At 64.2% G+C, this 27,556-nt stretch overlaps 2 protein-coding genes across 2 annotated transcripts in view; one reads left to right on the forward strand and one right to left on the reverse strand.

Moving 5' to 3' along the window:
* Nucleotides 1–126: 126 nt before the first annotated feature.
* TMEM9 (transmembrane protein 9) lies at nucleotides 127–5,859 on the reverse strand. Its single transcript, XM_079763798.1, has 5 exons — nucleotides 5,706–5,859; nucleotides 5,320–5,415; nucleotides 3,265–3,356; nucleotides 1,848–1,956; nucleotides 127–552 (listed from the first exon to the last, which is right to left on the reverse strand). The coding sequence occupies exons 2-5, from the start codon at nucleotides 5,383–5,385 to the stop codon at nucleotides 142–144; spliced, it is 678 nt and encodes a 225-aa protein (XP_079619924.1). The 5' UTR covers nucleotides 5,386–5,415; nucleotides 5,706–5,859; the 3' UTR covers nucleotides 127–141.
* Nucleotides 5,860–14,934: 9,075 nt separating this feature from the next.
* Nucleotides 14,935–27,556, forward strand: part of IGFN1 (immunoglobulin like and fibronectin type III domain containing 1) — a 28,696-nt gene continuing 16,074 nt past the window's right edge. The window contains exons 1-11 of the mRNA XM_079763776.1: nucleotides 14,935–15,020; nucleotides 17,519–17,566; nucleotides 18,503–18,616; nucleotides 19,954–20,330; nucleotides 21,010–21,109; nucleotides 21,646–21,690; nucleotides 22,256–22,301; nucleotides 22,739–22,910; nucleotides 24,456–24,569; nucleotides 25,704–25,872; nucleotides 26,396–26,668. Coding sequence (XP_079619902.1) covers nucleotides 17,560–17,566; nucleotides 18,503–18,616; nucleotides 19,954–20,330; nucleotides 21,010–21,109; nucleotides 21,646–21,690; nucleotides 22,256–22,301; nucleotides 22,739–22,910; nucleotides 24,456–24,569; nucleotides 25,704–25,872; nucleotides 26,396–26,668 — 1,417 coding nt within the window. The 5' untranslated portion in view covers nucleotides 14,935–15,020; nucleotides 17,519–17,559. The remainder of the gene's footprint in view (nucleotides 15,021–17,518; nucleotides 17,567–18,502; nucleotides 18,617–19,953; nucleotides 20,331–21,009; nucleotides 21,110–21,645; nucleotides 21,691–22,255; nucleotides 22,302–22,738; nucleotides 22,911–24,455; nucleotides 24,570–25,703; nucleotides 25,873–26,395; nucleotides 26,669–27,556) is intronic.

The raw sequence follows: 27,556 nt of genomic DNA on the forward strand, positions 1-27,556 counted from the left end.
CGGGTGCCTGGCTGCCCCCGGGGATGCCCAATGCCGGACATCAGGAGGGGCCCAGGCCCCCTCCCCCTGTCTCATGGGGTGCACAGGGCAGTCCCCACCTCCCCACCAAGGCGAGAACAGGAACCAGGCCCGGCCGCCGGCTCAGTGGTTGAGCATCGACCTGTGAACCAGGAGGTCAGGGTTCGATTCCTGGTCAGGGCACAGGCCGGGGTTGCGGGCTCCATCCCCAGTGTGGGGCGTGCAGGAGGCGGCCGATCCATGATTCTCTCTCATCATGGATGTCTCTCTCTCTCCCTCTCCCTTCCTCTCTGACATCAGTAGTCTGGGTGACGCATGGCACACCGAGCAGGACGGGGAGCAGGGGCCTGGGGGAGGGCAGGAGACACCCCCCCTCCCCCCGGGGTGCGCAGGCGCCCTCACCTCGCTCTCCTCCTCGTTGTGCAGCCGCTCGGTGTAGGCGTCCGGCTTGCGGATCAGCGGGTCCACCAGCATCAGGAAGGCCATGTACAGCAGCAGGGCGCCCACCACCGACAGGTAGATGACGATGATCACCTGGGGGACAGATGGCGCCGTGACCGGCCGGCCTCGGCCCGCGCCACCCCACCCGCCTCGGCGCAGGGCCCTTCCGGCGCCATGTGGGCGGAGCGCCCTCCCTGCCCGAGACGCAGGGCCCCGCGGACACCCACAGCACCATCCGTCCTCCCGCAGCCAGAGAGGCAAGGAACGGGGGGCCGTGTGGGTCAGGGCGTCCTGGGTGCCCGGCGGGCGGCGGGGAAGGGCCCGCGGGGAGCGGGGGGATCCGGCTCAGGGTGGAAAGCGTGGACACTATGGGGGGGGGTGGAGGAGAGTGGGGGGAAGGGGGCCAGGGAGGGGCTGGGCTCCGAGGCTGAGGAGAATGGACCTGGGGGTTCCCCCCGACCCCCCATCGCTAGGAGCAGGAGGGCTGAGAGGGAAGCTTCAGTTCTGTGGACACAGCGCCCAGTGGGGGGGCGGGGGGGGCACCCCGCAGGGAGCGAAGAGCCAGGGGCAGGATGGCGACCGCCCACCTCCTGCTGTGGGGAAGGCTCCCACTGAGTGGGTTCTGTTTTACAGAAAAGCCAGCGTTGGCCCGGCAGGCGGGCGGGGTGGCTCAGGGGTTGAGCGTCGACCTGTGAACCAGGAGGTCACGGTTCCATTCCAGGCCTGGGCACGTGCCCAGGTTGCGGCTGGATCCCCAGTGTGGGGCGTGCAGGAGGCAGCCCGTCCATGATCATCTTTCATCATTGGTGTTTCTCTCTCTCCCCATCTCCCTTCCTCTCTGAAATCAATCAAGATGTTTAACAGAAATACTGGACAAGGAAACCGGTCAGCGGGGCCTGGCTCGGGACAGTCAGCACCCGGACGGGGGGCCATGGAGGCTCTGGGGCGGAGCCTGCTGGGGGAACCGTGGTCCGGTCAAGTCCTGCTGGTGGGAGAGGGGGGACAGGCCCTGGTCCTCACTCCCAGTCCTGAACCCACGCAGGGAAGTACCAGCACGAGGGTCAGGGCCGCCCCGAGGGGACCGGCGTCCCCTCCATCAGCCGGCGAGCTCTGGCCTGCCTGAGCAGCACCCTGCGGTGCCACGGCCTCAGGGGCAGGGAAGGGCGCCGACGGAGTGGATGGAGGAGAGAGAGGAAGACAAGAGCTGGGGCAGCCAGGCGTCCCCCAGGCTCTCACCCCCAGAGTAAGGGGAGCCCCCGGACAGAGGTCACGGGACGGCTGGTTCCGAGGGGCGGGAAGTGGGTCCCTGTGCCTGGGACAGGCCTGCCCGGAAGGAGGTCCCACAGCCGCCTGGAACGTTCCGGAACGCAGCCCGAGCGCGCGGTCACCTTGATGGTGGTGGTGCTGCGCTCCTCGTACTGGCACTCGCACAGCAGGCAGTAGGCCTCCACGTCGTGCCCGGGCACCGGCATGGGCTCCACCACGTGCAGGCAGTTGCTGCAACAGACACGCATGGCCGTGGGCGTGGGCGTGGGCGCCCCGGGACCCGGCCCCGGCGCCTGGTGTGGGCTGGCGTCCGTCTGCTCGTTCCCGGTGCCCTTTGAACGGTGACCACACCAGACGAGGTCCCGGGGCCCTGCCCTCAGGACTTCCCGTCTCGGGGCTTCGTGATCCAAAACCTTAGGGGGGATCCGACGGACAGCAAGGTGACTGTAGTCAACAAGTGTATTGTGGCCCTGGCCGGTGTGGCTCAATGGATAGAGCATCGGCCTGCGGACTGAGGGGTCCCGGGTTCGATTCCGGTCAAGGGCATGTACCTTGGTTTCGGGCACATCCCCAGTGGAGGGTATAGGAGGCAGCTGATGGATGTTTCTCTCTCATCGATGTTTCTGACTCTCTCTCCCTCTCCCTTCCTCTCTGTAAAAAATCAACAAAATAAATATTTTTTTAAAAAGGTGTACTGTACACTCAAAAGATGCTGAGCCCGGCCGGCAGGTTGAGCGTCACCTATGAACCAGGAGGTCACGGTTCGATTCCCGGTCAAGGGCACGTGCCTGGGTTGCGGGCTCGATCCCCAGTGTGGGGCGTGCAGGAGGCAGCCGGTCCATGATTCTCTCTCATCATTGATGTTTCTCTCTCTCTCTCTCTCTCTCTCTCTCTCTCTCTCACCCTCTCTGAAATAAATTATATATATATATATATATATATATATATATGTATTTTTTTAAAAGTTGCGAGAGTTTAAATGGTTTAAATGGTTTCACTACACACACACACACACACACACGCACACGCACACGCACACGCACACACATACACACTCGGTAACTGCGTGAGGGCGGGAGGCGCTCACCAGCCCTGTACACGTATCCCATCGTCGCTGTGTGTGCATCTCGAGCTCACACCATGCTGCACGGGACCCTCATCTCAATAAAGCCGGGGGGGGGGGGGCAAACAACAAAACAGCAAACGCTGGGGGGCAGGAGGTGCTGGGGGGCAGGAGGTTCCGGGAGCCTGCATTTCCTCAAAGCCCCCCCTCCCGACCGTCCCATCCCACAGCCCAGGAGAGGCCACACTGACCTGGACCCCGTGGGGTGTGAATCCCCCCCCCCCCCCAGCCCTGTGCTCGGCCTCCTCCGGGACTGGGCGAGGACGGGGCGCCCCAGTTCCTGAGAACCCCGCAGTAGAAACGCTCCCTGCACCCACACGGACACCCTCGGCCCCCAGCCCCACCCCAGCCCACCCTGAGCGTAAGTGACCCCGCGGGGGCGGCCGCCCGGCGCCCCGCCGCGCACGCAGCCTTACCAGTCCTTCTGGGACACGTTCTGCTTGTAGATGTGCCCGCTGATGTTTCGGTACGGCGGGCAGATGCACTTGCACCGGATGTCCTCGGAGCTCTGCAGGAGGGGGGCCGGCGTCAGGGGGGCCCGGGGCGCGGGGTCTCCCACGACTCCAACTCCCGGCTCCCTGCTCCCTCCAGGAGGCGGCACGGCAGGGGATGGGGGTGTTCACCCACCCCACGTACCCGGATCAGGTCACCCCCACCCCCAAGGCCAGCCAAGAATGACTTCCGCGGGGGGCTGTCCCGGGGGGCAGACGAGTCACAGAGAGCTGCCTAGGGCTGCCCCCCTTCCCCCAGGGAGGACGCTGAAGGATCGGGGAGTCGGTAACCCGCGCCCACACGTGTGTGTGCGCCTCTGTCCAGTGGCCCTGGGGGCTGGCCTCTTCGCCCCTTTAAGGAACAGGGTGAGGGGGACAGAGTGGGTGGCTCCCATGGGGGTACTCGAGCTGCCCCTCTGCAGCCGTAAGGGACGAGGCCACAGGTATCTTCACCCCATTAGGGGTTCCCCAGAGGCAGCAGAAGCAACCCGAGGGGTCCCAAACCTGGGTTACGTTCCTGACCTAATCTCGGTCGGATCTTTCCCAGTAACATCTTAATCAACCAATCAGGGGTTTTCTGGGCAGGTCACCTGCCACATGGCCCCTCTCCGTCCCCCACAGAAAACCTCCCCTTTCTCTCCCCCAAAGATGTCCAGGCCCCAAATAACCCATTTCCCGCCCCCCTTGTCAACAGCTCCCTTCCCCACCCTTCTCCCTGTAAAATCCTTCCACCCTGTACCCCCACCGCCCCCCCTCAGAGCACCCTTCTAGCTGCTGGGTAGCTGCTGCCTGGTTTATGAATCACGTAAAGCCAACGAGCCCTGGCCGGTGTGACTCAGTGGATAGAGCGTCGGCCTGCAGACTGAAGGGTCCCAGGTTCGATTCCGGTCAAGGGCATGTACCTTGGTGGCGGGCACATCCCCAGTGGGGGGTGTGCAGGAGGCGGCTGATGGATGTTTCTCTCTCATCGATGTTTCTCACTCTCTCTCCCTCTCCCTTCCTCTCTGTAAAAAATCAATAAAATATATATTTTTAAAAAAAGCCAACGAGATGGCCACACGGTTGAGTTCTGGTAACACCTCAGGCTCACCAGAGCTTCCGTGCGGATCAGAACCGCACCCTGCACAGACTTGAGGTCGGGGTCCTTTACCCTGAAAGAATGGAGGTGACCTCAGGAGGCCCGGCCCTCGGGTTGGGGGACACCCCCGCCCCCATGTAGGAACTTGCACCTGGGGCCCTAGCCGGTTTGGCTCAGTGGATAGAGCGTGGGCCCACTAGACTGAAGGGTCCCGGGTTCGATGCTGGTCAAGGGCACATAGGCATGGCTCGGTGGCAGGCCCATGTGGAGGCAACCAATCGATGTTTCGCTCTCTCTCCCTCTCCCTCTCCTCTCCACTCTCTCTATAAACAATGGGAAAATATCCTCCTGTCAGTCAGTCAAAGATTAACAACAACAAAAAACCTCCACCTGGGCCCTGACCGGTGTGGCTCAGTGGATAGAGCGTCGGCCTGCGGACTGAAGGGTCCCGGGTTCGATTCCGGTCAAGGGCATGTGCCTTGGTTGCGGGCACATCCCCAGTAGGGGGTGTGCAGGAGGCAGCTGATGGATGTTTCTCTCTCATCGATGTTTCTAGCTCTCTCTCCCTCTCCCTTCCTCTCTGTAAAAAAGTAAAATAAAATGTTTTTTTTTTTTTAAAAAAAACCCCTCCACCTGGGGAGGACCTGACACCCGGAGGGCGTTGCTATAGTTACTAGAACCACTAGGGGACCCCGGAGCAAAAGGAAGGCGTGGACAACTCAGCGGGTGCCTCCCCCCCAGAACCCCAGGCTGGAACCCACCCGTCCCCTCACCCCAAGGCCTGAGGCCTGGACCCCGAGGACCCCCCACCCCAAAGGCAGGGCCGCTGCGGAGTGAGGGCGGGCGCCCCTCCACAGCCGGGGGGGGGGGGGGTCCCCAGGTGCTGCAGGCCCCGCCCTCACCTTGTTGGCCCGGGCCGGGGGCGCCAGCAGACAGCCGAGCGCGGCCACGACGCACAGGAGCTTCATGCTGGGCGGCTGGGGCCGGAGGCCGGACACCTGCGGAGGAAGGGCGGTGGTCAGCGGGGTCGGGGGTCAGCGGGGTCGGGGGTCAGCGAGGTCGGGGGGGGCCCCAGGCCGCACGCACCTGGGCCGGGTGGGGGCTGGGCGCCTGGGCCCCAGGGCCTCCTCGACCCGGCGCCCAGGGCAGCGATCCCTCCCCGCACCAGTCTCGGGGAGCCCGGAAGAAAGAGGGGGCGTCCCGTGGCCCCCCCCACCCGCTCCCGGGCCCGCCGATCCCCGCCCCGCGGCCCCCCCACCGACTCGGCCCGTTCAGGGGCCCACGAGACCTGGACGCAGAATCCGGGAGCCCTGACCGCACGGCCAGGCTGGCGCCCTTCACACCCGAGGTCTGGGGTCACGCGGGACCCCCCGAGGCCGCCCCGATCGCGCGCCCCTCCCCCCCACGCCCGTCTGCTCGCCAGCGAACCCCCGCGGCGGGCGCGCGAGACCCGGCTGGCCCCGCCCCTCCCCCCGGCTCCCATTGGCTGCAGCCGCAGTCCGTCAGCCCGGCCCCGCGCTGTCGCCCGGGCAACAAGGCCCGCCTCCGCCTGGGTGCCGGCGCTCCGCGCAAGGGACCGGGTGGCATGTGTCAGCCCCGAGCGGACGCGAAAAGGGGCCGTCGGCTTCCCCAGACGCGTGACGGGCGGGGTCCGAGAAGCCGCGCTTGGACACGCGGGTCCTACAACTCGGGGTTCAGGGGGGGGCGAAGGGGGCTCCGTCCTGCTGTTTGCAGGAGAGAGCATTTTAGACGGAACGAGCAAGCAAACCACAACGATATCCATAAAGACGGGTTCAAGGGCTTTGTCCTCAAAACATCTTGAAATGCTATTTAGGGGCACGAGGGGTGTGAGCCCATAGAGCTGAAAAGCATAAAACGTATATTTTGGTGTGCCGCAGCATTTTAGTGACTCGTGCACGTGTGCTGAGAGATGCAAAAAGGCTGAAAATCGCTGCTTTCGCAACCAGGCGAATTGGTAAAATTTGGAAGTGGGTCAATGTCCTTGTCGTGAGCGGCCCGCACTGCCCTCTGGTGGCCACGGGAGACATGGCTCCGTGCTGCGCGGCTCACACCAAACCACAGGTCTTCCCAGGCTGGCTGTTAGACCAGAATAAATCCTGCAGGGGGCAGTGTTTTGGGGTGCCTTCTCAGTAGAAGCCATGGTCCCCGTCCTGGCTGGTGTGGCTCAGTGGATAGAACGCCGGCCTGCGAACTGAAGGGTCCCGGGTTCGATTCCCGGTCAGGGCACGTGCCCGGGGTTGTGGGCTCGATCCCCAGTGTGGGGTCGGGCAAGAGACAGCCGCTCAATGGTTCTCTCTCCTCATGGATGTTTCTCTCTCTCTCTCCCTCTCCCTTCCTCTCTGAAATCAATAAAAATCTATTTTAGCCCTCACCGGTGTGGCTCAGTGGATAGAGCGTCGGCCTGCGGACTGAAGGGTCCCAGGTTCGATTCCGGTCAAGGGCATGTACCTTGGTTGCGGGCACATCCCCAGTGGGGGGCGTGCAGGGAGGCAGCTGAATCGATGTTTCTCTCTCATCGATGTTTCTAACTCTCTCTCCCTCTCCCTTCCTCTCTGTAAAAAATCAATAAAATATATATTTTTTAAAAAATCCAGAAGGGGCCGTCAGTCCATGCACCTGACTCGTTCGCACCCCTGCCCCTCGGCAAGAAAGGTCAGGATGCCTGCATGGTCAGCCCCAAGGTGAACCGGGAGGAGGAGCCACCCAGCCGGGGTCCTCGCCCCCCTCCAGCCTCGTCTCTGGCGCCCAGGGTCGCACCGCCGAGCTCAGGGCGAGATCGGCGAAGAGGGCCGATCCTCGATTCGTTCCCATTTATCTCTAGAGGTGAGAATCGCACCCCCCTCCCCCCCCCTCCCGGGACGCACACACGTTGACTGGTAGCACCTTGGACACTTGTCTGGAGCGCATGGCGAACATTCCAGCCGGGTTGAGAACACGACTCCCCTGGAAGGCGGACAGGCTGGCGGACGTGTGAACCAACAAACAGGCGTCAGGTGTCTACGACGTGTGAAGTCCCCCCGCCGGGCCCCGGGCTCATTAAGCCGCTGCAGAAAGGGAAAGGTGAGAGGTTTGCCCCGTGTCCCCACAAAGGACAAGTGGGGTGCCCGGGGGGGAGGGGGGCCGGACAGCCAGGCGGGGGGGGGGGGCCGGCCGGGGAGGGGACCCCGCAGGCTCCCTGGGACCCACTCATGGGGAGACCTCACCCTCTAGCTGTCTGTCTCTGCCCCGGGCCACCCCTCTTCCCTGGTCTGGACCCTCTGGGGGAGGTGGCGCCCCCAGCATGAGGACATCTCTCTCCCGGCCAGCCGCTGTCACCTGAGAAACAGGGAGATTACCCCACCAGGCGACAGGCTTGTTGTAGGGAAACAGGGCGGGCTCACATTCCCTCCCGCGGTGATTAACCCGGGGAGAAACGTGGCTCGGGTCCCAGCGCATCCACCCTCCAGCCGCTGCCCACCCCGACCGGCTGCGCCCGGAAGGCCCTGGGGGGGGGGGAACCTGCTGGGGAGGAGGGGTGTCCTCACCTTCCTGGGTTGCAGGGGGCGGGGATGGGCTTGGGATGGATCTCATGGGGGCGTCCTGGGCTGCAGACCCTGGCCCCCCGCCCGGGCCTGGGCGAGAAGCTAAAGGCTGCAGAAAGTGAGCCGGGCCGCGGCGGCGGTGTCCTGGCCACGGGCCCGGCGCCGGCTCAGCCCTGAGGTCACCGCCGGCGTCCTCGCCAGCCGCCCCGGCCCTGCGGATCCCAGGAGACCCGGCAGCGTGGAGGCACTAATCCCGTTCTTACACTCGCTCGCTTCACACTTACGTACCTCACACTGCACTCCCAGCTGGTGGTGTTAGAGGCTTTCCGCCGGGGCCCTTGAGGAACCGAGCCTGGGGGTGTAGGTGAGGCGGGGGGGGGGGGGGGGCTGGCCGGGGAGCTGCCACTCACCTGGCATCGCAGCCTCTCTCTGGGCCTCAGTCTTCCCACCTGGTCAGTGGGTTGAAGGACACCCCATGCACCTCGCTGCACCTTGTCTGGAGTGCATGGTGAACATGGAGGAAGGGAGAGGGAGAGAGAGTCAGAAACATCGATGAGAGAGAGAGAGACATCGATCAGCTGCCTCCTGCACGCCCCCCACTGGGGATGTGCCCGCAACCAAGGTACATGCCCTTGACCGGAATCGAACCCGGGACCCTTGAGTAGCTGCCTTTGAGGGATCAACGAGAGGCCCCAGGGAGTGGTCCAGGGGGGAGGCTCCCTCCGGCTGAACCCCACACCCGTCGTGTTCGCTTACCCAGGATGCAAAGGTCGTTTTCATTTTTTTATTATTATTTTTAAATATATTTTATTGATTTTTTACAGAAAGGAAGGGAGAGGGATAGAGAGTTAGAAACATCGATGAGAGAGAAACAGCGATCAGCTGCCTCCTGCACGCCCCCCCACTGGGGATGTGCCCGCAACCAAGGTACATGCCCTTGACCGGAATCGAACCCGGGACCTTTCAGTCCACGGGCCGACGCTCTATCCACTGAGTCACACCGGTGAGGGTGGTCGTTTTTATTTATTTTTATTTTTTTAAATTGATTTCAGAGAGGAAGGGAGAGAGAGAGAGAGAGAAACATCCATGATAAGAGAGAATCACGGAGCGGCTGCCTCCTGCACGCCCCCCACTGGGGATCGAGCCCACAACCCCGGGGCATGAATGGAACCGTGACCTCCTGGTGCATGGGGTCGACGCTCAGCCACGGAGCCACGCCGGCCGGGCACAACTTGCCCTTCCCAGAGGCCACCCACCCCGGCAGCTGCCGTGGCTCGGCCTGCGACCGTTTCTAATCAGACTTCTCGTACAGAACAAACTGCGGGAGCCGCGGCCTGGGGGCCCGTTGGCGGAGTCTGGGGGTGGGGGGTGCTCAGCTTTTCCTCGGGGCCAGCTGTCCACCCAGAGGGGGGCCTGTGACCGGGGAGTGGAGCTCCCGCTGGGGTTCAGGGCTTTGTCCTTGGATGGGGTAACCTCGGAGCCGGTCCTGGGGGCCCCGGCAGGAGCCTGCCGGGCAGCTCGGCCAGGCCCTGGCTCCCAGGAGGTCATGTTGATGGGACATTAAAAATAGATTGCAAACAAATACATCATTCTCTTCGGATTCCTGGCCGTGTGCCTCTGACCTCGCCTCCTGGGGGCCCTGGAGACCAGGGCTCCATGTGCTCAGATGCCCTGGGGCTCTGGCCTCCCCTCCTCCCCGCCTCCCCGCCTCCCCGCCTCCCCGCCTCCCTGCCACGGGTGACTGCCCGCCGGCCCGCCCGGTGTTCCAGCGCCTCCTCTCCTCCCCGGTGGGTGTCCTGGCGGGAAAGCTGACGAAGCAGTCAGCAGCCCGGGTGGCTCTCCTCTGAGATCGGAGACGCACTAAATCTCCCGCGTCAGCCAGGGCGCCGCCCGCCCCAAGGTCCTTCCACAGGGAAGCTCTGTCTCTCCTTGGGACATCGGCCTGGGTGGAGGGGGGTGGGGAGAGGGCGAGGAGCGAGACCCCAGCGCCCGCGGTCCCGAGACAGATGCCCCCTGGCCCTCCTGCCCGCCACGGGCCATGCGTTTAGCATGCTCAGGTGGCTGCCTGGGGGAGCCCATCTCCTGGCGGAACACCCCGGGTGAGGGAGGGAGAGAGGAAGGGGTGGGTGCTGCGAGGAGGCCCAGAGGGAGAAGGAGAGGGCCCTGTCCCCCGGGGAAGCTCGTGGGGCTGTGTGAGTTGGGGGAGGGACAGGGGGACGAGACTGCGGCCGCTGCCTTGGCCGATGACGGATGGGGGAAGGGCAAGAGGGCAGAAGGTCCAGGGGGCCCTCCACCGGCCGTGGACGGTGGAGCTCGGCAGGGACACGAAGCCGATTCGGGACCAGGCTCAGGGCAGCAAAGAGGCCTCGGGTTGGGGGGCCTGGAGCTCAGTCCCCAGAGGCTCACGGGCTCCGATAAGAGCACCACCAGGAGGCCTTGCTCTCTCTGGATCAGACCCAGGCCCGGCCGGCGCGGCTCAGTGGCTGAGCATCGACCTATGAACCAGGAGGTCAGGGTTCGATTCCCGGTCAGGGCACAGGCCCGGGTTGCAGGCTCCATCCCCAGTGCGGGGCGTGCAGGAGGCAGCCGGTCCATGATTCTCTCTCATCATGGCTGTTTCTCTCTCTCTCCCTCTCTCTCTCTCTCTCTCTCTCTCTCTCTCTCTCTCTCTCTCTCCCTCTTCCTTCCTATCTGAAATCAATAAAAACATATTTTTAAAAAATTCTCACACTGCCCACGAGGTCAGAGGCCAGTTTTCTCATCCCTGTCATTTTTGTAAATGAGCCGAGGAGCTCTGAGATCCTCCGGGGTCTGAGGTCACGTCTGCCCGGCTTCCTGCAGAGAAACTCGGCCGGGCTGGGAGGAGCCGGGGAAACCAGCCTGGGGTCCTGGAGGAAGCATCGTCGGGGGCAGAGAGGGACGCCCGCAGCGAAGGTGACCCTGGAACCCACCGGGGGCTGGGGCGGCACCCCCAGCCCCGAGAAGACCCGGGAGAAGGCCCCGCGGGACCTTCCCCAGCGAGGACGGGAGCACCCGAGCCCCCGCCTCGGCCACGGCCACGGCCACGAGACGGGCCACGGACCACGGACGGCCCTCGGGGCCCGGCTCCCTCAGCCGCCGGCCGGGGCCCCTGTCAACAGGCTCCTAATCGGGTTCCTGGGGCACCGGCCGGTCACCAGACAGCAAAGCCCTTTCCGCTCGGCATTAATGAGGCTCAGCCGCCCCTGTCAATCTCCCCGAGCCGCGTCCCATCTCACAGCCGCGGCCGACAGGTGGCCCCTGGACCGGAGTGGAGCCCGGCGCTGCCTGCGGGGGCTCCTCCAGTGGGAACTGCGGGGGGGGGGGGGGAGGGAAGTGGGGGCGCGGGGAGGCAGGCCCCTGGGTTCTGAGGTCACTTGTGGAGGTGTCATTGAGCTCACACACCTGTCCTCCTGAGGGCTGGCACCCTCTCCCTCCTCCCTTCCTCCTTCCTTCCTCCCTCCCTCCCTTCCTTCCTCCCCCTTCCTCCTCCCTCCCTTCCTTCCTTTCTCCTTCCTTCCTTCTTTTCTTCCTCTTTCTTCCTTCCTTCCTCTTCCTTCCTTCCTTCCTTCCTTCCTTCCTTCCTTCCTTCCTTCCTTCCTTCCTTCCTTCCTCCCTCCCTCCCTTCCTTCCGATGTCGTCTCTATCTCCCTTTCCCCCTCCCTTCTTCCTCCCTCTTCCGTGTCTCTGGCTCTCAGGAGGAAGCCCTTAGGGGGACACTGGCCAGGGCGGCAGGCGAGGGGACCCGCTCTCTCGCGTCCTGCCCATGGGAGACGCCCCGGGGTCTTCTGGGTAAAGGTCTTCGTGTGCACCTGACCACTCGGTCCCTCGCTGGGCTCTGGCCGCGGCCCGCGCTCCCGGAATGTGGAATCCAATCTTCGGGGAAGGGACGGACATCCATCCGGGGCCGCGTTGAGAAATCAGACAGGCGGGAACGGGCAGGCGGCGGGGAGAGCGTTCGGAGGAGGTCAAAGACGCGAGACGCGGTGTTTATCTGGGACCAGACGTCCCGGCGGGCGTGAGCCCCCCCACACACACACCTCGCACACCTCGCACACCTCGCACACCTCGCACACCAGCGAACAAAGGACGCCCAGAAGGCGGGAGCCCTCCTCTCCCTTCATTTTTTATTGATTTTTAAACACATTTTCATCGATTCCAGAGAGGAAGGGAGAGGGGGAGAGAGAGAGAAACATCCACGATGAGAGAGATTCATTCTTGGACCGGCTGCCTCCTGCACGCCCCGCACTGGGGATCGAGCCCACGACGCGGGCCTGTGCCCTTGGTGGGAATCGAACCCGCGACCTCCTGGGTCACTGGTCGCGCCACGCCGGCCGGGCCTGTCGGTGAGCCGGGGCCCCGCTCCCTGCCAGCCACGGCCCAGGCGCTCCTGGTGCCCTCCGGGGCGCCCTCCTGGGTCCCGGCTCTGGCGCGGGGCCCGGGGCCGGGCCGCTGGGCAGGGATGGGGTTTCAGCCTGAACTTTACGGCCAGCTGTGTGGCCAGGCTGCTGGGAATCTGAGAAGCCGGTGCCAGAGGGACAGCGCTGACCCCGGCAAGGAGACGCTCTGCCCTTCACCCCGAGGGAGGCCGGGCCCACGGCGTGGGGCGTCCTCTCCGGCCCCCCCCCCACCCGGCTGGCCCCCGGGAGCGTCCGCCTCGGGCCGTGAAGGTGGGGACCTGCCGCCTTCCCTCCCGCGGGGACGCCTCCCGGGAGGGTGCTAGGGTTACGCCCGCCGCGGGGAGAGGCGTGTGAAATGTCACCAGCCACACGGCTCTGGGCGGCGTGAGGCTCGCGGAGAGCACCTGTCAGCGGCTCGCGTGGTGGCCGGAGATTTCCAGAAAAGGCCGGGCCGAGGCTGGGCAGCCCCTCCCGCCCCCTCCCGTCCGTCCGTCCCGCTGCCCATCCCAGGGGCAACGTGGCCTCTGACCGGGACCCGGCACGCAGTGGTCGGCTGACACCCTCGTGCCCCGGGCACGGCGCGTCCCCGAGGGTGGACAGAGGACAGGGGCGGGCGGGGACCCCTGGACCCCGGGGAACCCTGAAACTCCTGTCTATGGCAGCGAGGGGGACCCCAGCTTGGGGCAGGGCGGGGCGGGAGGCACCCCCAATGCGGCCGGCTGGTTGTCTCTGGGCTTCAGGGGAGCAGAGGCGGCTCCTGGGGGCCAAAGGGTCCCCTCAAACGCAGACGGGCTCCCCCTCCCCGTCCTGGGGCTCAGGAGGTCCGCGGGAGCCCAGGGCCCCACTGTGAGGGAGACCCCGAGGGGCGACGAGACTGCCCTCCTGGGAACACCCTGTGCGACCCCGTTTCTGCCCTGGGCCAGAGTGAGCTTTTAAAGATGCCAATTGGGCCCGGCCGGCGTGGCTCCTTGGGTGAGCGTCCACCCATGACCCAGGAGGTCAAAGTTCGATTCCCCGTCAGGGCACCTGCTGGGGTTGAGGGCTCGATCCCCAGTGTGGGGCGTGCAGGAGGCAGCCGATCCGTGATCCTCTCTCCTCATGGATGCTTCTCTCTCTCTCCCCCTCCCCCTTCCTCTCTGAAATCAATAAAAATAAATAAATAAATAAGAATAAAATGCAAAATTGGGCCCAGCCGGCGTGGCTCAGTGAGCTTCGACCTACGAACCAGGAGGCCAGGGCTCGATCCCTAGCGTGGGGCGTGCAGGAGGCAGCCGATCCGTGATCCTCTCTCCTCATGGATGTCTCTCTCTCTCTCCCTCTCCCTTCCTCTCTGACATCCATACAAATACCTTTTAAAAAACATTTGAAATTGTGAAGTGAGTCCTGTCCTCCCTCCCTCCCTCCAGCCGACAGGAGGCTGCTTCGCCCTGAGGACGGGGACGGAGTCTTCAGGCCACGCCCCAAGCCTCCCGTGCAATCGCACCTCAGTCTCCCCGCCCCCTCTCCCCCCCACCCCCCAGCTCCCCGCTCTCGGCCGGCCCCCCGGGGCCCGCAGGCTCAGCAGGGGCCCGGTCTGCCCACCTGTGTATTCCGGGGCCCGACACGGGGCAGGTGCCCGGCATGTATTTGCTGAATAAACGAAACACCTGCCTCGGACACGCAGGATCGGAAACACGGGGGCGGGGGGACCCCCACGTCCACACGTCCACGCACACACACCCTTCCCTCCGTGAGCACACGGGCTCTTGGCTCACTGGGACGGGGGGACCCTCAGTGTCCCCTCGAAGGCAGCATGGACCCCGGCTTCCTGGCCGTCCTTTGAATCCTCGATGGTAACACCCAGCCCTCCCTCCTCACCTGGAGAGCAGGTGCCCTTCGACCCCCAGTTCCCACCTTCCTTCCCCTCACCTCCCACCAGCCACCTGCCCAGCTGGCCGGGTCCCCCCTTCTGTCCTGAGAAAGCTCACCTCCTCCAGGAAGGCCTCCTGGCTGCACGACCCCCAGGCCCTCCTTCCGTGGAGCGGACCCCCCCCTCGGGTGGCGTCTGTGGGATCACGCCCTCTGGCCCGCCTGGGACGGGCCCTCACTCCCCACCCGTGTGGCCTGCGCAGCGGCGGCGTGGGGCTGCGATTCCCAGGAGGACCGGCGGCGGCTTTTATGTGTCTGTGTGACTCCACGGGATCGGGGGTCCCCCGGGGACCGGCTTAGCTGTCAAGCCGGGGCCTCGGAGAGCGAGACGCCCCCGCGGAGGGGGGTCATCCAAGTGGCACGGCCCAGAGCAAACGCCGCTAAGCCGGCCTGGGGATGAGCGGAGAGCTTTGCCAGGCCGGGCGTGGGCGGCACCGAGTGTCCAGGGACCCTTCTTCCATCGCGGACCTCCGGGGGGCGGGGGGGGGGGAGGCCGGGGCCAACGCCTGGGGGGCCTTGTCCTGCCAAGCCGGGCTGGAGGAGGAGGAGGAGGGGGGGGGAGGGAGGCGGGGCCAGGGGGAGGGGCCGAGGAAGGCCAAAGAGGCTGCAGTGACCTACATCTGCCCCAGCCCTGCCCGTCCACCTCAGTCCCTCCAGAGCCTCAGCCGGGCGGCAGCTGGACGCGGGAGGAGGAGGCAGACCGGACCGGAGGCAGGAGGCCGGCTGGGCGCCCAGGTGAGTGGGTCCTGCACACCTGGCTGCCCACCTGGGTGGGGCCCGGGCACCGAGGCGGGGAGACCTGCGTGCTCTCCGGCTTGTCCGCTCACGGAGGGGCAGGCAGAGGGCAGGAGGCTCGCCCAGGGTGCTGGGTCCCCCTGTCCGGGCAGCTTGGGTCCCGGCTCTGAAGCCCCGTGGCTTAGGGCCGTGGTCGGCAAACTCATTCGTCCACAGAGCCAGACATCAACAGCACGACTGACATGTCTTTGGAGAGCCACATTTTTTAAATGTAAACTTCTCCGAACGCCACTTCTTCAACATAGACTCGCCCAGGCCGTGGTATTTTGTGGAAGAGCCACACTCAAGGGGCCCGAGAGCCGCCTGTGGCTCGCGAGCCGCGGTTTGCCGACCACGGGGGCTTAGGGCATGAAACGGTGAGCAGGTTAAAGGCCCGGCGAGCTGTCCAGAATAAGGACCCGGGGCCGGACCTGGGACATCGCCACGCGGCCGAGAGAGCCCCCAGCTGAGCAAGCAGAGGCCGCGGGAACGGGGGTCCGAGGGCTGAAGCCGCCGGGCGAGGGCAGGGGGTGGAGGGAGGGCCGTGGGTCCCGGTCCCGGGGGCAGGAGCCTCATTGGGGGGCTGGAATGTGGACACGAGGGTTCACCCCCCCCCCCACTATCCAGTGGAGGGCACGGTGCTCGGTCTCCAGCCCAGCCAGCCAAACTCCCCCCCCCCCCATGGCCTTGACCTTTCACCAAGTCTGGCTTCTTCCTGAAGAGAAGGGGGGTCCCCAGGGTGACCTGGCTTCACCTGGGAACCCCCATCCCGTGCGCCGGGCTCTGCGCCTCGCTCCTTGTCAGCTGCGCCCTAATAGCGGGGAAGGGGGGGGCCGAGCGGCTGTGTGTGTGGGGGGGGGGCAGCTGGGAGCCGGGGCCGGGTGAGCACCGCCTCCTCACGGTGACAAACGGCCGGCGGGCGGGGACGATGACAGGTGAGGGCGGTGACAGCGCGGAGGCCCGGGCGGCAGGGTGGGGTCCCGGCGGGGGGCCAGGCGGCCGTCCCGGGCGTGGGTGGCACGGGGCCCCGCTGCCAGCTGGGCGGCCGCCTCTGCCTTGGCGCTCCCTCGTGACTCCCCGCCCGCCTCACACACGGTGGCGGCGGCCCTGTGACCGAGCCGGCACGCCCTGGCGCTCCGTGGCATTCCTGCGCGGCGGGGCAGGGGCCGTGGGGCCGGCGATGCCAGCGGGTGGGCAACTGTGAAACGGAATAGGCGGTGTGGGCAGGAATGTGCCCCGTCCGGCGGGTCCCAGGCGCTCGGGCGGGAAACGGAGTCGGGGAATGGAATGCAGTGGCCGAGGGCCAGCCACGTCGGGGGGCGAGGGGATGGCTGGGAACCCTTCCAAGACGGCCCCTCGCCTCCAGTTCAGGGGTCTCTCCCGGCCCAGAGCCTGTGCCTCCTGCTGGGGGGCACTTCCCCTCGGCCACGATGGACCGAGGCCACGAGAGGAAACTGGGGGGACGGGGGAGGTGGGAAGAGGCTGCAGACACCTGTCCACCTGACGTGATAACTCGCCGGCCTCGGGGGGAGTGGGGGGCGCAGATGGATTCATGGGGACCAGAACCCACGAGCAGCCAAGTGAGGGGAATCCTGCAGGCCTGGCCCCCGATGGGCTGAGCCCAGACTGGCTGAGGGTGGGAGGGAGGGGCCACCGGGCCCACTGGGAAACCCGTATGTCCCTGAGAAAGGCATGTCCAAGGTCAAGGCCGCCAGCCCGGCCGGCGTGGCTCCGTGGTTGAGCATCGACCGATGAACCACGAGGTCGAGGTTCAATTCCTGGTCAGGGCACACGCCCGGGTTGCGGACTCGATCCCCAAGAGGCAGCCGATGCCTGATTCTCTCTCATCATGGATGTGTGTGTCTCTCTCTCTCCCCGCCCCCCTGACCCCCACTTCCTCTCTGAAATCAGTAAACATCTATATCATAAAAACCCCAGTGGTCGTAACGCCGTGACGACCAAAGACCGGTCACCAGGAGGTGCATTGATGGGTCCCGCGGCGTGGCAGGTCTGGGTCTCTCGCGATTTCGCACGCTGGGCCTCCAGTGTGTATATATTTTTTAAAAAGTCGAGGGCCCCAGGCTGTCAGAGCGGGGAAACCCCTGGAAGTGGGGGGCTTGGGCTCCTGAGGCTGGAGGAGGCGGCCTCGCCCGCTGAGTGGCCGTCGGGCCTGGGCGTCCCCCCGGGGGCCAGCCCACCACACGGGGTGAGGGCTCACCCCACCTGTCTCCTGGACCTGGGCCTCTGGGCAGCGTCGGAGCCCTCGCAGCCTCCGGGGCCAGGGACCCACAGGAAACCCATCGGTGGCGTTCGTTGGGGTTGGGCCAGCGTCCGGGGGCGGCGGCAACTACACCCGGGTCCCCCCAGATACGGGCCGGTGCCCTGATGCTGTGGGGGGGGAGGGGCAGGGTAAGACTGGCCACCGCCCGCCCAGAACCAATTCCTCCTCCTGTTCCCAGGACCCATCGCCCGCCACCCTCAGGAGCCGGGGAGCCAGACCATGGCAGGTGAGGGGAGGGGAGGGGAGGGCGGGGCTCCGGGCCCCGGGAGCTCACCGGTGTCCACGTTTCCCAGTTTCTACGTTGGGTTTTGAGTTGTGTTCCTAAATAAAGGGATCACCCTGGCCGGTGTGGCTCAGGGGTTGAGCATCGACCCATGAACAGAAGGTCACTGTTCGATTCCCGGTCAAGGGCACAGGCCCGCGTTGCACTCGATTTCCCAGTAGGGGGCGTGCGGGAGGCAGCCAATCCATGATTCTCTCTCCTCCCTCATGGATGTTTCTCTCTCTCCCTCTCCCTTCCTCCCTGAAATCAATACAAATGTATTTTTAAAAGATAAAAAAAATTTGCCCTAACCGGTTTGGCTCAGTGGATAGAGCGTCGGCCTGTGGACTGAAGGGTCCCGGGTTCGATTCCCGGTCAAGGGCATGTGCCTTGGTTGCGGGCACATCCCCAGTGGGGGGCGTGCAGGAGGCAGCTGGTCGATGTTTCTCTCTCATCGATGTTTCTAACTCTCTCTCCCTCTCCCCTCCTCTCTGTAAAAAATCAATAAAATATATTTTTAAAAAAAGGTAAGAAATTAAAGGGTTTAGAGTCTCCCCCTGCCCCCCCCCCCGGCTTACCTCCCCAGGCAGGTCCTGCTTCCTGGCCAGGTGGGCCTCCCTCTCTCCTTCTCCAGCTTCTCCTCAGGGACACTCCCGGGGTCTCCCCAGGGGGCCCCTGCCCTCTCCCCAGGGCCCCCATTCCCTGCCGGTTCCCCCACAAAAGTCAGCCGTGCCCCCCACGGGCCGGAGCTGTGAGTCTGTCCCACCCGGCGCGGGGCCAGGGCACCCGCCAGGCCTCTAGCTCCCGGGGGGGGGGGGTGGGGGGGGGTCCGTCCTGCCCTGTGGTGAGGGCCGCTCACGAAGGGGGGCAGGCCCACCGCCCTGTCTCCCGCGTCCACAGGGAAGCCGGTCAAGAAGCACGGGGTGACCACGCGGCAGCTGGTGGCCGAGGTCCCGGAGGGATGCAGCCTGCCGGACTTCGAGCAGAAGCCGGTCACCATGGCGCTGGCGGAGGGTGAGGCCCGGCGGGGAGGCTGCTGGGGGGACCCCGCTCCCCGCCTCCAGCACGCACAGCCCCCGTCCCCACGTCCCCACGTCCCCACCAGCCAGGCCACATCTGCCTGCACTGGGGGGAGGGGGGGTGCCTGCCTGGGTCCCAGAAGGCGCAGAATGGGTCTAGCTCCTCTGAGACAAGATGCGATTGGGGCCCCGGCTGGTGCTGCTCAGTTTGTAGAGCGCCGGCCCGTGGACTGAAGGGTCCCGGGTTTGAATCGGGTCGAACGCACGCACCTGGGTTGCAGGCTCGGCACCCCCCCCACCCCCCCACCCCCCCCCCCCCCCCCGTCCCAGTCAGAGCGCGTGCGGGAGGCGGCCGGTCGATGTGTCTCTCTCACATCCATGTTTCTCTCAGTCTCCCCCCCCCCCCCCCATTTCACTCTCTCTCTAAAAAAAGAAAGAAAGAAAGAAAATATGGCCCATCCTTTCCCTAAATCTGACTCCGGGTCCGACTCCAGACCTGACAAGGTCAAGGTCATGAGAAACCCCATCCCTCTCGCCCCCGGGAAGGTCCTGGAGTTCACACAGTTCCCCACGGAGACGGCGCTGGGGGGGGGGGGGGCCTGAGGGGAGCTGCTCCCAGCTTGGGGTCTCAGGACCAGCACCTCCGGGCACCCGAGAGCCACCCCTTTCCACGGCTGTCACTCCCGCCCAGAGGGCGACACGGGACCACAAAAAGGCCCCGCCGCCCCCGACGTGGGGGAGTCCTTCGGACCCAAGACAAGGCCCCTCCCTCCCGGGCCCTGTTCACCCACCCTGGGCCGGAGTCAGATTTAGGGAAAGAATGGGCCATATTTTCTTTCTATTTTTTTTAGAGAGAGTGAAATGGGGGGGAGAGACTGAGAGGAACATGGATGTGGGGACGGGGGCTGTGCGTGCTGGAGGCGGGGACCGGGCACCAGGGACTGGACACGAGGACTGGGCACCAGGGACTGGACACGGGGACTGGGCACGGGGACTGGGCACGGGGACTGGGGACTGGGGACTGGGCACGGGGACTGGGCACGGGGACTGGGGACTGGGGACTGGGCACGGGGACTGGGCACGGGGACTGGGCACGGGGACTGGGGACTGGGGACTGGGCACGGGGACTGGACATGGGAACTGGGCACGGGGACTGGGCACGGGGACTGGGCACGGGGACTGGGCACCGGGGACCGGGCATCAGGGAGCCTGCCTTGTGCCCACGAGGGTCCTTGAGTCCAGGTCGGCGGCCGGCCCCCTTCCTGACCCGGGTGGGCGAGATGCCTGGAGCCGGGAGGGTAAGAGCCGGGTAAAGCGGCCGCTCTGCCCCAGGGAGAAACGCCGTCCTGCGGGCTGTGGTCTGCGGGGAGCCCCCGCCCCAGGTGCGCTGGCGGAGCAGCAAGGGGGACCTCGGCAACTCCAGCAAGTTCCAGCTGCTCTCGGCCCCGGGCAGCAGGGAGCACGCGCTGCAGGTGAGAACCCCGCCCCCCCCGGCCCCGGGGTCTCCTTCGGCCCCTCCAGGGGCTCCGCGGCCCCCCGACCCCCAGAGGAGGCCGCCTCCGCTCACCTCCCTGCAGCCAGGAGGCCTGACCCCACTGGGGCTCCGGGGGCGGGAGCCAGTGTGGGCCGGGCAGGCCCGCAGTACCGCCTCCGGCCACCTGGGGGCGCTGTGGACAGACGCACAAGAACGCAAGCGGTGGAGTCAGGCGGCAGGGGGACAAGCCCGGCTCACCCCGTCTTTGACGGACAAGCTCCTTTCTTTCTTTTTTAAATATATATTTGTTTACTGATGTCAGAGAGGAAGGGAGTGGGAGAGAGAGAGAGAGAAACACCAATGAAGAGAGAGAATCATGGACCGGCCGCCTCCTGCACGCCCCCTACTGGGGATGGAGCCCGCAACCTGGGCATGTGCCCTTGACCGGGAATCGAACCCGGGTCCCTTCAGTCCGCAGACCAACGCTCTGTCCATTGAGCCACATCAGCGAGGGCCTTTCTTTAAAAAAAAAAAAAAAAAAAAAAAAAAAATTTATTGATTTCAGAGCAAAAGGGAGAGGGGGGGAGAGAGAGAGAAACATCCATGAGGAGAGGGAATCATCCATCGGCTGCCTCCTGCACGCCCCCCACTGGGGATCGAGCCCACAACCCCGGCCTGTGCCCTGCCCGGGAATCGAACCCTGACCTCCTGGTTCCTAGGTCGATGTTCTAGGTGGTCAAATATTGAATGAGCTCACGGCTAATGCCTCGGCAGGGCCAGGCCCAATGATTTCTCGGGCCGTATACGGCCCTCGGGCCGGACGTTCCCCACCCCCGGGGGGCCAGCCCACAGCCCGGTCTCGTCACGGGGGAGGGGGAGTGCCAGCCCCCGTCCCCGCGCTCGGCCCCCCGCAGATCAGCAAGCTGACGGGCGAGGACACGGACAAGTACTACTGCATCGCCGAGAACCCGTACGGAGAGGCCGTGTGCTCCGCACGGCTCACCGTCATCGAAGGTGGGCCCCCCCCCCAGCCCCCCAGCCCCCCGCCTGCCTCATCGGTGCTCAGGCCCCTGGGGTGCCCAAGAGGAGTCAGTCAGAGGCCTCAGGGGGCGGGGAGGGGCCATAAGTGATGGAGACGGGGGGGGGGGGGGGGGGGTGGTGAATGGCTGCAGGTCCAGCCAGCTGGTTGGCAAAGTGGGGCCTAACCCTGACACGGCAGCTCCCCGATGGGGCTCAGCTATGGTCCCAGGGGTCACATGGAAGCCACCTCCTGGCCCCTGAGCAGGGGGGTGGGGGAGTCCTCCCTGCCTGAGGTGCCAGCAGGGGGGCCCCACGTTAGTCCCGCGGAGGCTCTGGGGTGTCCACGGGTATGACGGGCAGGCCCTCCATCCCGCTCATCCCTGCTGCTGGGCTGTCCCACGCCTCGGGGGATGGGGGGGGGGGGGTCGGGACCCCGGTCGGTGCTCAGCGGCTCTTGGGGAGACCACAGGTGTGTCTGGCTTCTCTCCTCCCTGCCCACACGGACTCCCCGCTCCTCCCCGACGGTGCAGTCGGCTTTAGGAAGAAACGGAAGAGGGCCACGGAACCCCAGGAGGGTAGGTCGAAGGGCTGTGCTTGGGGCCTTTGGGGGGCGGGCTGCTTCTTGCCTGGTGCCCCCCCCACTTGGCCAGGCCCCCACAGAGGCCACCTGGGTCCAGTCCACAGGATGGCACCTTTTGTTTTAAAAATATCTATATCTATATATCTATATATCTATATCTATATCTATATCTATATCTATATCTATATCTATATCTATATCTATATCTATATCTATATCTATATCTATATCTATATATGTATTAATATCAGAGAGGAAGGGAGAAGGAGAGAGAGAGAAACATCCATGAAGAAAGAGTATCACGGGTCACAGCTGCCTCCTGCACGCCCCCTCCCGGGGATCGAGCCCGCAACCCGAGCATGCGCCCCGACGGGGAATCAAACCGTGACCTCCTGGTTCAGAGGTCGAGGCTCCACCCCTGAGCCACACGGGCCGGGCCACCTGAGGGCCCCCTTTCCAAAGCTCCGTGTTGTTGGCCACGGACCACACGCCCTCCTCCCACCCCCTGCTCACCCCCCTCGGCTTCCTGGGGGCCGAGCCTCACTGCCCGTCCGTTGCAGACCTCAGTAAGGAGCTGATGGACCTGCGGAGGATGCTGAGGAAGAGGTGGGTGTGGGCGTCCGTGGTGGGGGGTCCCCGTCCCCCGCTGCCTCCATGAGCACTTGAGGCTCAGCCCTCGCCTCCGCCCTGAGCAGGGGCAGGGGGGCTGGACCGCAGGGACGGGGTGGGAAGAGGGGTGCACCGAGGTGGGCCCGCTGGGTGCCCTTCTGCCACTTCTGAGCGCCCCTCCGGGGCCTGACTGGCTCGTTGGGGAGACGGGGCGTCCCGCTGGGACAGTGTGTTTCAAGCAACAGGGCAATGGCCCCCGAAGGCATCGCGCTGGGAAAGCCACACCAGGAGGTGTTAGGTCCGGGATCCTGCTAGGAAGCTGGGGAGGGGGTCGGTCCCTTTCCCGGGGTGCAGGGAGGGCAGCGCCCCAGGCCCCCTGGGGGGTCAGCTCCTGAGGCTCCCCTGGCCTCCGACCCGCCGGCCCTGCTCCCCAGCGCCCCGCCTCCCAAGAAAAAGATGGACCCCGAGCAGGTGTGGCAGCTGCTGATGTCGGCGGACCGGAAGGACTACGAGAGGCTGTGCATCCAGTACGGCATCGCCGACTTCCGCGGCATGCTGCGCAAGCTGGAGAAGATGCGCAGGGAGCGCGCGGACAGGATGGCGCAGGTACCCGCACGGGGCCTCGCGGGCCCACCCCCGGAGCTGGGCCTGCAGCCCGGCCTCCCGCCCTCATCCAGCCCTCAAGGTGGCCTCTGGCCCAGGGCCCAGGTTTCCGAGCCGACGTCCTGGCTTTGGACCGGCCTCTGACACTAACACTGGGCTTCGGAGAAGGGCCGCCGTGTCTTGGTTTCCTTGTTGGTAACATGGGTGTTATGGTCACAGGTTCCTCAGGGGGCTGCCGAGAGGGGGTGCGAGAGGGTGCACTGGGCACACCTGGCTGAGTGCCCGACACATAGCAAGGGTTTCCTGAGAGCCATCACCACCATCACCATCATCATCATCACCATCACCATCATCGCCATCACCATCACCACCATCACCACCATCATCATCACCATCACCACCATCACCACCAACACCATCACCATCACCACCATCACCACCATCACCACCACCATCATCACCATCACCACCACCACCATCACCACCACCACCATCATCACCATCACCACCATCACCACCAACACCATCACCATCACCATCATCACCATCACCACCACCACCATCACCACCACCACCATCACCACCACCACCATCACCATCATCACCATCACCATCATCATCACCACCATCATCACCATCACCACCATCACCACCATCATCATCACCACCATCACCACCATCATCACCATCATCATCACTACCATCACCACTACCAATATCACCATCATCACAATCACCATAATCATTGTCACCCTCGAGATCATCATAATCATCGTCATCATCACATCACCATCATCATCATCACCATCATCGGAAATTGTTTGCTGAGCAACGTTTAATCGTTCTGCAAGTTGTTTTTGAGTTTGACACGCATCTTCATCCAAGAATGCTTGTCATTGTTGGTCTTCAAACTTTTTCGGTTGACCTGGACGTTCTTTGTCTTTCACATCGAAATCGTCCCTTTTAAAGCGTTTAAACCAGCGTTCACACGTACCTTGAGGTGGAGCATGTTCACCATAAGCTTCCCAAGGTATACAATCACTTTCAGCAGCACTTTTCTTCAAAATAAAGTAATGAACTAAAACTTCCCGCAAATGCTCTTTTTTGGGCACGAAATTCGACATTTTTAAGCGTAAAAATATCTATGATGTTAACACCTTCAGAAAACTTGGCATAGGAAGCTTTGAAGCTTGTTGTCAATACAACAAAACAGCATACACATCAAACTGCATATCTATCAACCTATGTGTGACTTCGTCTATGGAAAAGAATCCGCAGTATTTACCGGTACACCTAGGACACCCAGTAGGCGCTCAACTCGCTTTTACTAGATGAAACCACCGATGAACACCAAGCCCTACTGTGTTCTCGGCGCCCCCTGGACGCCTGGGTTCCTTCTTGCTCCCCTTCCCAACCTGATGTCTCCTCTCGGAGAACGCCCTTCTCCACGGGGCTCACGCCTCCCACCTGCCTGGGATTTGGGGGGTCCGGGGCCTGAGGGGTTGCAGTGCCCTGAAGGGCGCCCCCTGATGGGTTTGTCCTCCCCAGTACGTCAACACGGTCTCCAACACGAAGCACATGAAGGTCACCAAAGAGGGGGTGGCGTTCTTCGAACTGGACCTGGACCTCAAGGATCCCGAGAGCAATGTCTACCTGTACAAGGTGCGGCTGGGGGCCCGCGGCCAGGGGAGGGCTCTGGCAGGGATGCTGCGGGTCCCAGGGGCAGGGATTGTGGGTTTACCTAAGCACACAGGTGTGAGCCCCATGTCCCCCCGGAGTTCCTGCTCGGAGTCGGGTCTGACCCTGGTGTAGACACGCCACAGAGACTCACGGAGCCACCGGGTTCTCCAACCAGGACACGGGGGGGAGGGGGGGCAGGGCGGGGTGGGGGGTGTAGAAAGAGGTTCTGAGGTCCTCGTCAAGAGCGTCGGCCTGCAGACGGAAGGGTCCCGGGTTCAATTCCGGTCAAGGGCACACATGCCCGGGTTGTGGGTTCGGTTCCCAGTAGGGGGCATGCAGGAGGCAGCCGATGCGTGATTCTCTCTCGCCGCTCCAACCAGGGAGCCAAACAGCCAGGGCAGGTCTATCTCTTTCTAACGTCCGTTATATTTGTCTACTTACTCGTGGCCCGGTGCATGGATTCGTGCACATGGAAGATTCCTGTGGTACTTACATCCCTGCAAAAAATTACACGTCCAAAGAGTATATATGATGCAGTATTATAAAATTAAAATACAAAATATTTTAATACTGCTCTTCGCCAGCGAGAGCTTTATAGGGATCGCGCGTGCACGAGTCAACGTTTATTTTTAAATTGCCAGTGCACGTCCTATGTACTGGTCGGACGGTCGGACGGTCAGACGGTCAGCCACTTAGCCTTTTATATATATATAGATGATGCTTAGTATGTGTCTGTCTCCCCCATAGAATTTCAGCTCCCTGGGAGCAGGGACCCTTGTCTGTGTGTTATCCCCTGATGTGTCCGTCCGAAGTCCCTAAAACAGTGCCCGGCCCACTGCGGGCGCCTCAGTGTTAGGTAATCGCCGGCAGGTCATTGGCTCTGTGGTCCGCGTCACGCACCCCCGTGGACGGTTTATTTCCCTCCTGGCCTGGGGCCTGCACCCACCCCCACTCTCCCCCTGCCCCAGCCCCTGTAAGTCCCAGGAATGTGTCGTCCGGGCCAGTGCCTGGGCCAGTGGGAGTCAAGCGCCGGCTGCTGCCAGGGGGGGGGGATCGGGACAGGAGGTTCTGGGGACCCGCGGAGGCCCTGAACCCCTCTCCCTCTCCTGGCCCCAGGACGGTGAGATGATCCCCTACGGCTCCGAGAGCCACAGCAAGCGCAGCGCGCGGCGGCTGGGCAAGCACTACCACTTCCAGATCCAGGACCTGTGGCCCGAGGACGCCGGCCTCTACCAGGTCAAGGTGGAGGACGCCGAGGTCTTCTCCACGGAGCTGGAGGCCAGCGGTGAGCGGGGCCTGCGGGCGCCGGAGCGGGCAGGCCTGCGGGGCCGTGGCGGCGCCACGGGTGGGGGAGACGAACGTGACAGTGATCGCGGGGAGGGGACCACACATCCAAGGTCGGTATTCTCTCTCTCTCTTTTTTTTTTTTTTTTAAATACATTTTTATTGATCTCGGAGAGGAAGGGAGAGGGAGAGAAATAGAACCATCACTGATGAGAGAGAATCATGGACCGGCCGCCTCCTGCACGCCCCCTCCTGGGGATGGAGCCCGCAACCCGGGCCTGTGCCCTGACCGGGAATCGAACCTGGGACCCTTCAGTGCACAGGCCGGCGCTCTATCCACTGAGCCACACCAGCCAGGGCCCGTCTTCCTGTTCATAACCTAATGGGAACCCCTCTGACCCACACAGGGGTGCCAGGGGACCCTCTGAGGTGACGTGGGTGTGTGTGTGTGGGCGGGGGGAGGGGGCTGAGCTGGCCCCACCTGGGCGGGCGGGCTGACAGCCCCATTCCCGCTCCCCCCGCAGCCATCCCGCCCCGCGTGGTGGTCCCGCTGTCCGAGGCCCGCTGCGAGGAGCGGGGCGACGCCGTCTTCGAGTGCGTGCTGTCCAGCCCCTGCCCCCTCGCCGCCTGGCACTTCAAGCACCAGCCGCTGCAGCCCGGCGGCAAGTACGAGGTGTCTGTGTCCCCCGACGGGCTGACCCACCGGCTGGCGGTGCGGGGCGCCCGGCTCTCCGACATGGGCCCCTACTCCCTGGACACGGGGCTGCACGTCTCCAGCGCCTGGCTGGTGGTTGAACGTGAGTGCGGGCGTGTGTGGCTGAGCGGGGCGGGGGAGCGGGGAGGGCGTGCGGCCCAGGAGGGCACCTGTCCTTAGGTCTGGCTGACCCACGGCGGGTGGGCCCTTCCCAGCCTGCCAGCCCCTCCCAGCTGCCTCTGGGCCTGTGGGGGGACTCAGTGGCCCTGGGGGCCTGGTCAGCGCTTGGGACAGGGGCCCAGGTTCGGGGGATGAGACGCCCCTGGATGAGGCCATAGAATCAGGAGACTGTACAGTGCACAGGAGACTGGACAATGGTGAAGGCCGCCAGCAGGGCAAGGAGGACTTTTATTTTTGTTACTATTTTTTAAAAAACTGGTCAATGCCAGGAAACCCTTTTTTTTAAAAAAAAAAATTTTATTGATGTTTTACAGAGAGGAAGGGACAGGGATAGAGAGTTAGAAACATCGATGAGAGAGAAACATCGATCAGCTGCCTCCTGCACGCCCCCTACTGGGGATGTGCCCGCAACCAAGGTGCATGCCCTTGACCGGAATCAAACCCGGGACCTTTCAGTCCGCAGGCCGACGCTCTATCCACTGAGCCACACTGGCCAGGGCAGGAAACCCTTTTTAAAAAAAAATATTTTTGTATTGATTTCAGAGAGGAAGGGAGAGGGATCGAGAGAGAGAAACACCCATGATGAGAGAGAGTCACGGATCGGCTGCCTCTCTCACGCCCCCTACTGGGGATCGAGCCGCAACCTGGGCATGTGACCTTGACCGGGAATCGAACCCGGGACCCTTCCGTCCGCAGGCCGACGCTCTATCCACTGAGCCACGCCGGCCAGAGCCATGTAGGTCTTTTAACAAACTATGCCGCGGCTCCCGGCCTCCTGACGGTTTGATAAGCAAGTGACTCTGGCTCCTGC

Source organism: Cnephaeus nilssonii (assembly GCF_951640355.1).
Source record: "Cnephaeus nilssonii genome assembly, chromosome: 23".
Classification (NCBI taxonomy): Eukaryota; Metazoa; Chordata; class Mammalia; order Chiroptera; family Vespertilionidae; genus Cnephaeus; species Cnephaeus nilssonii.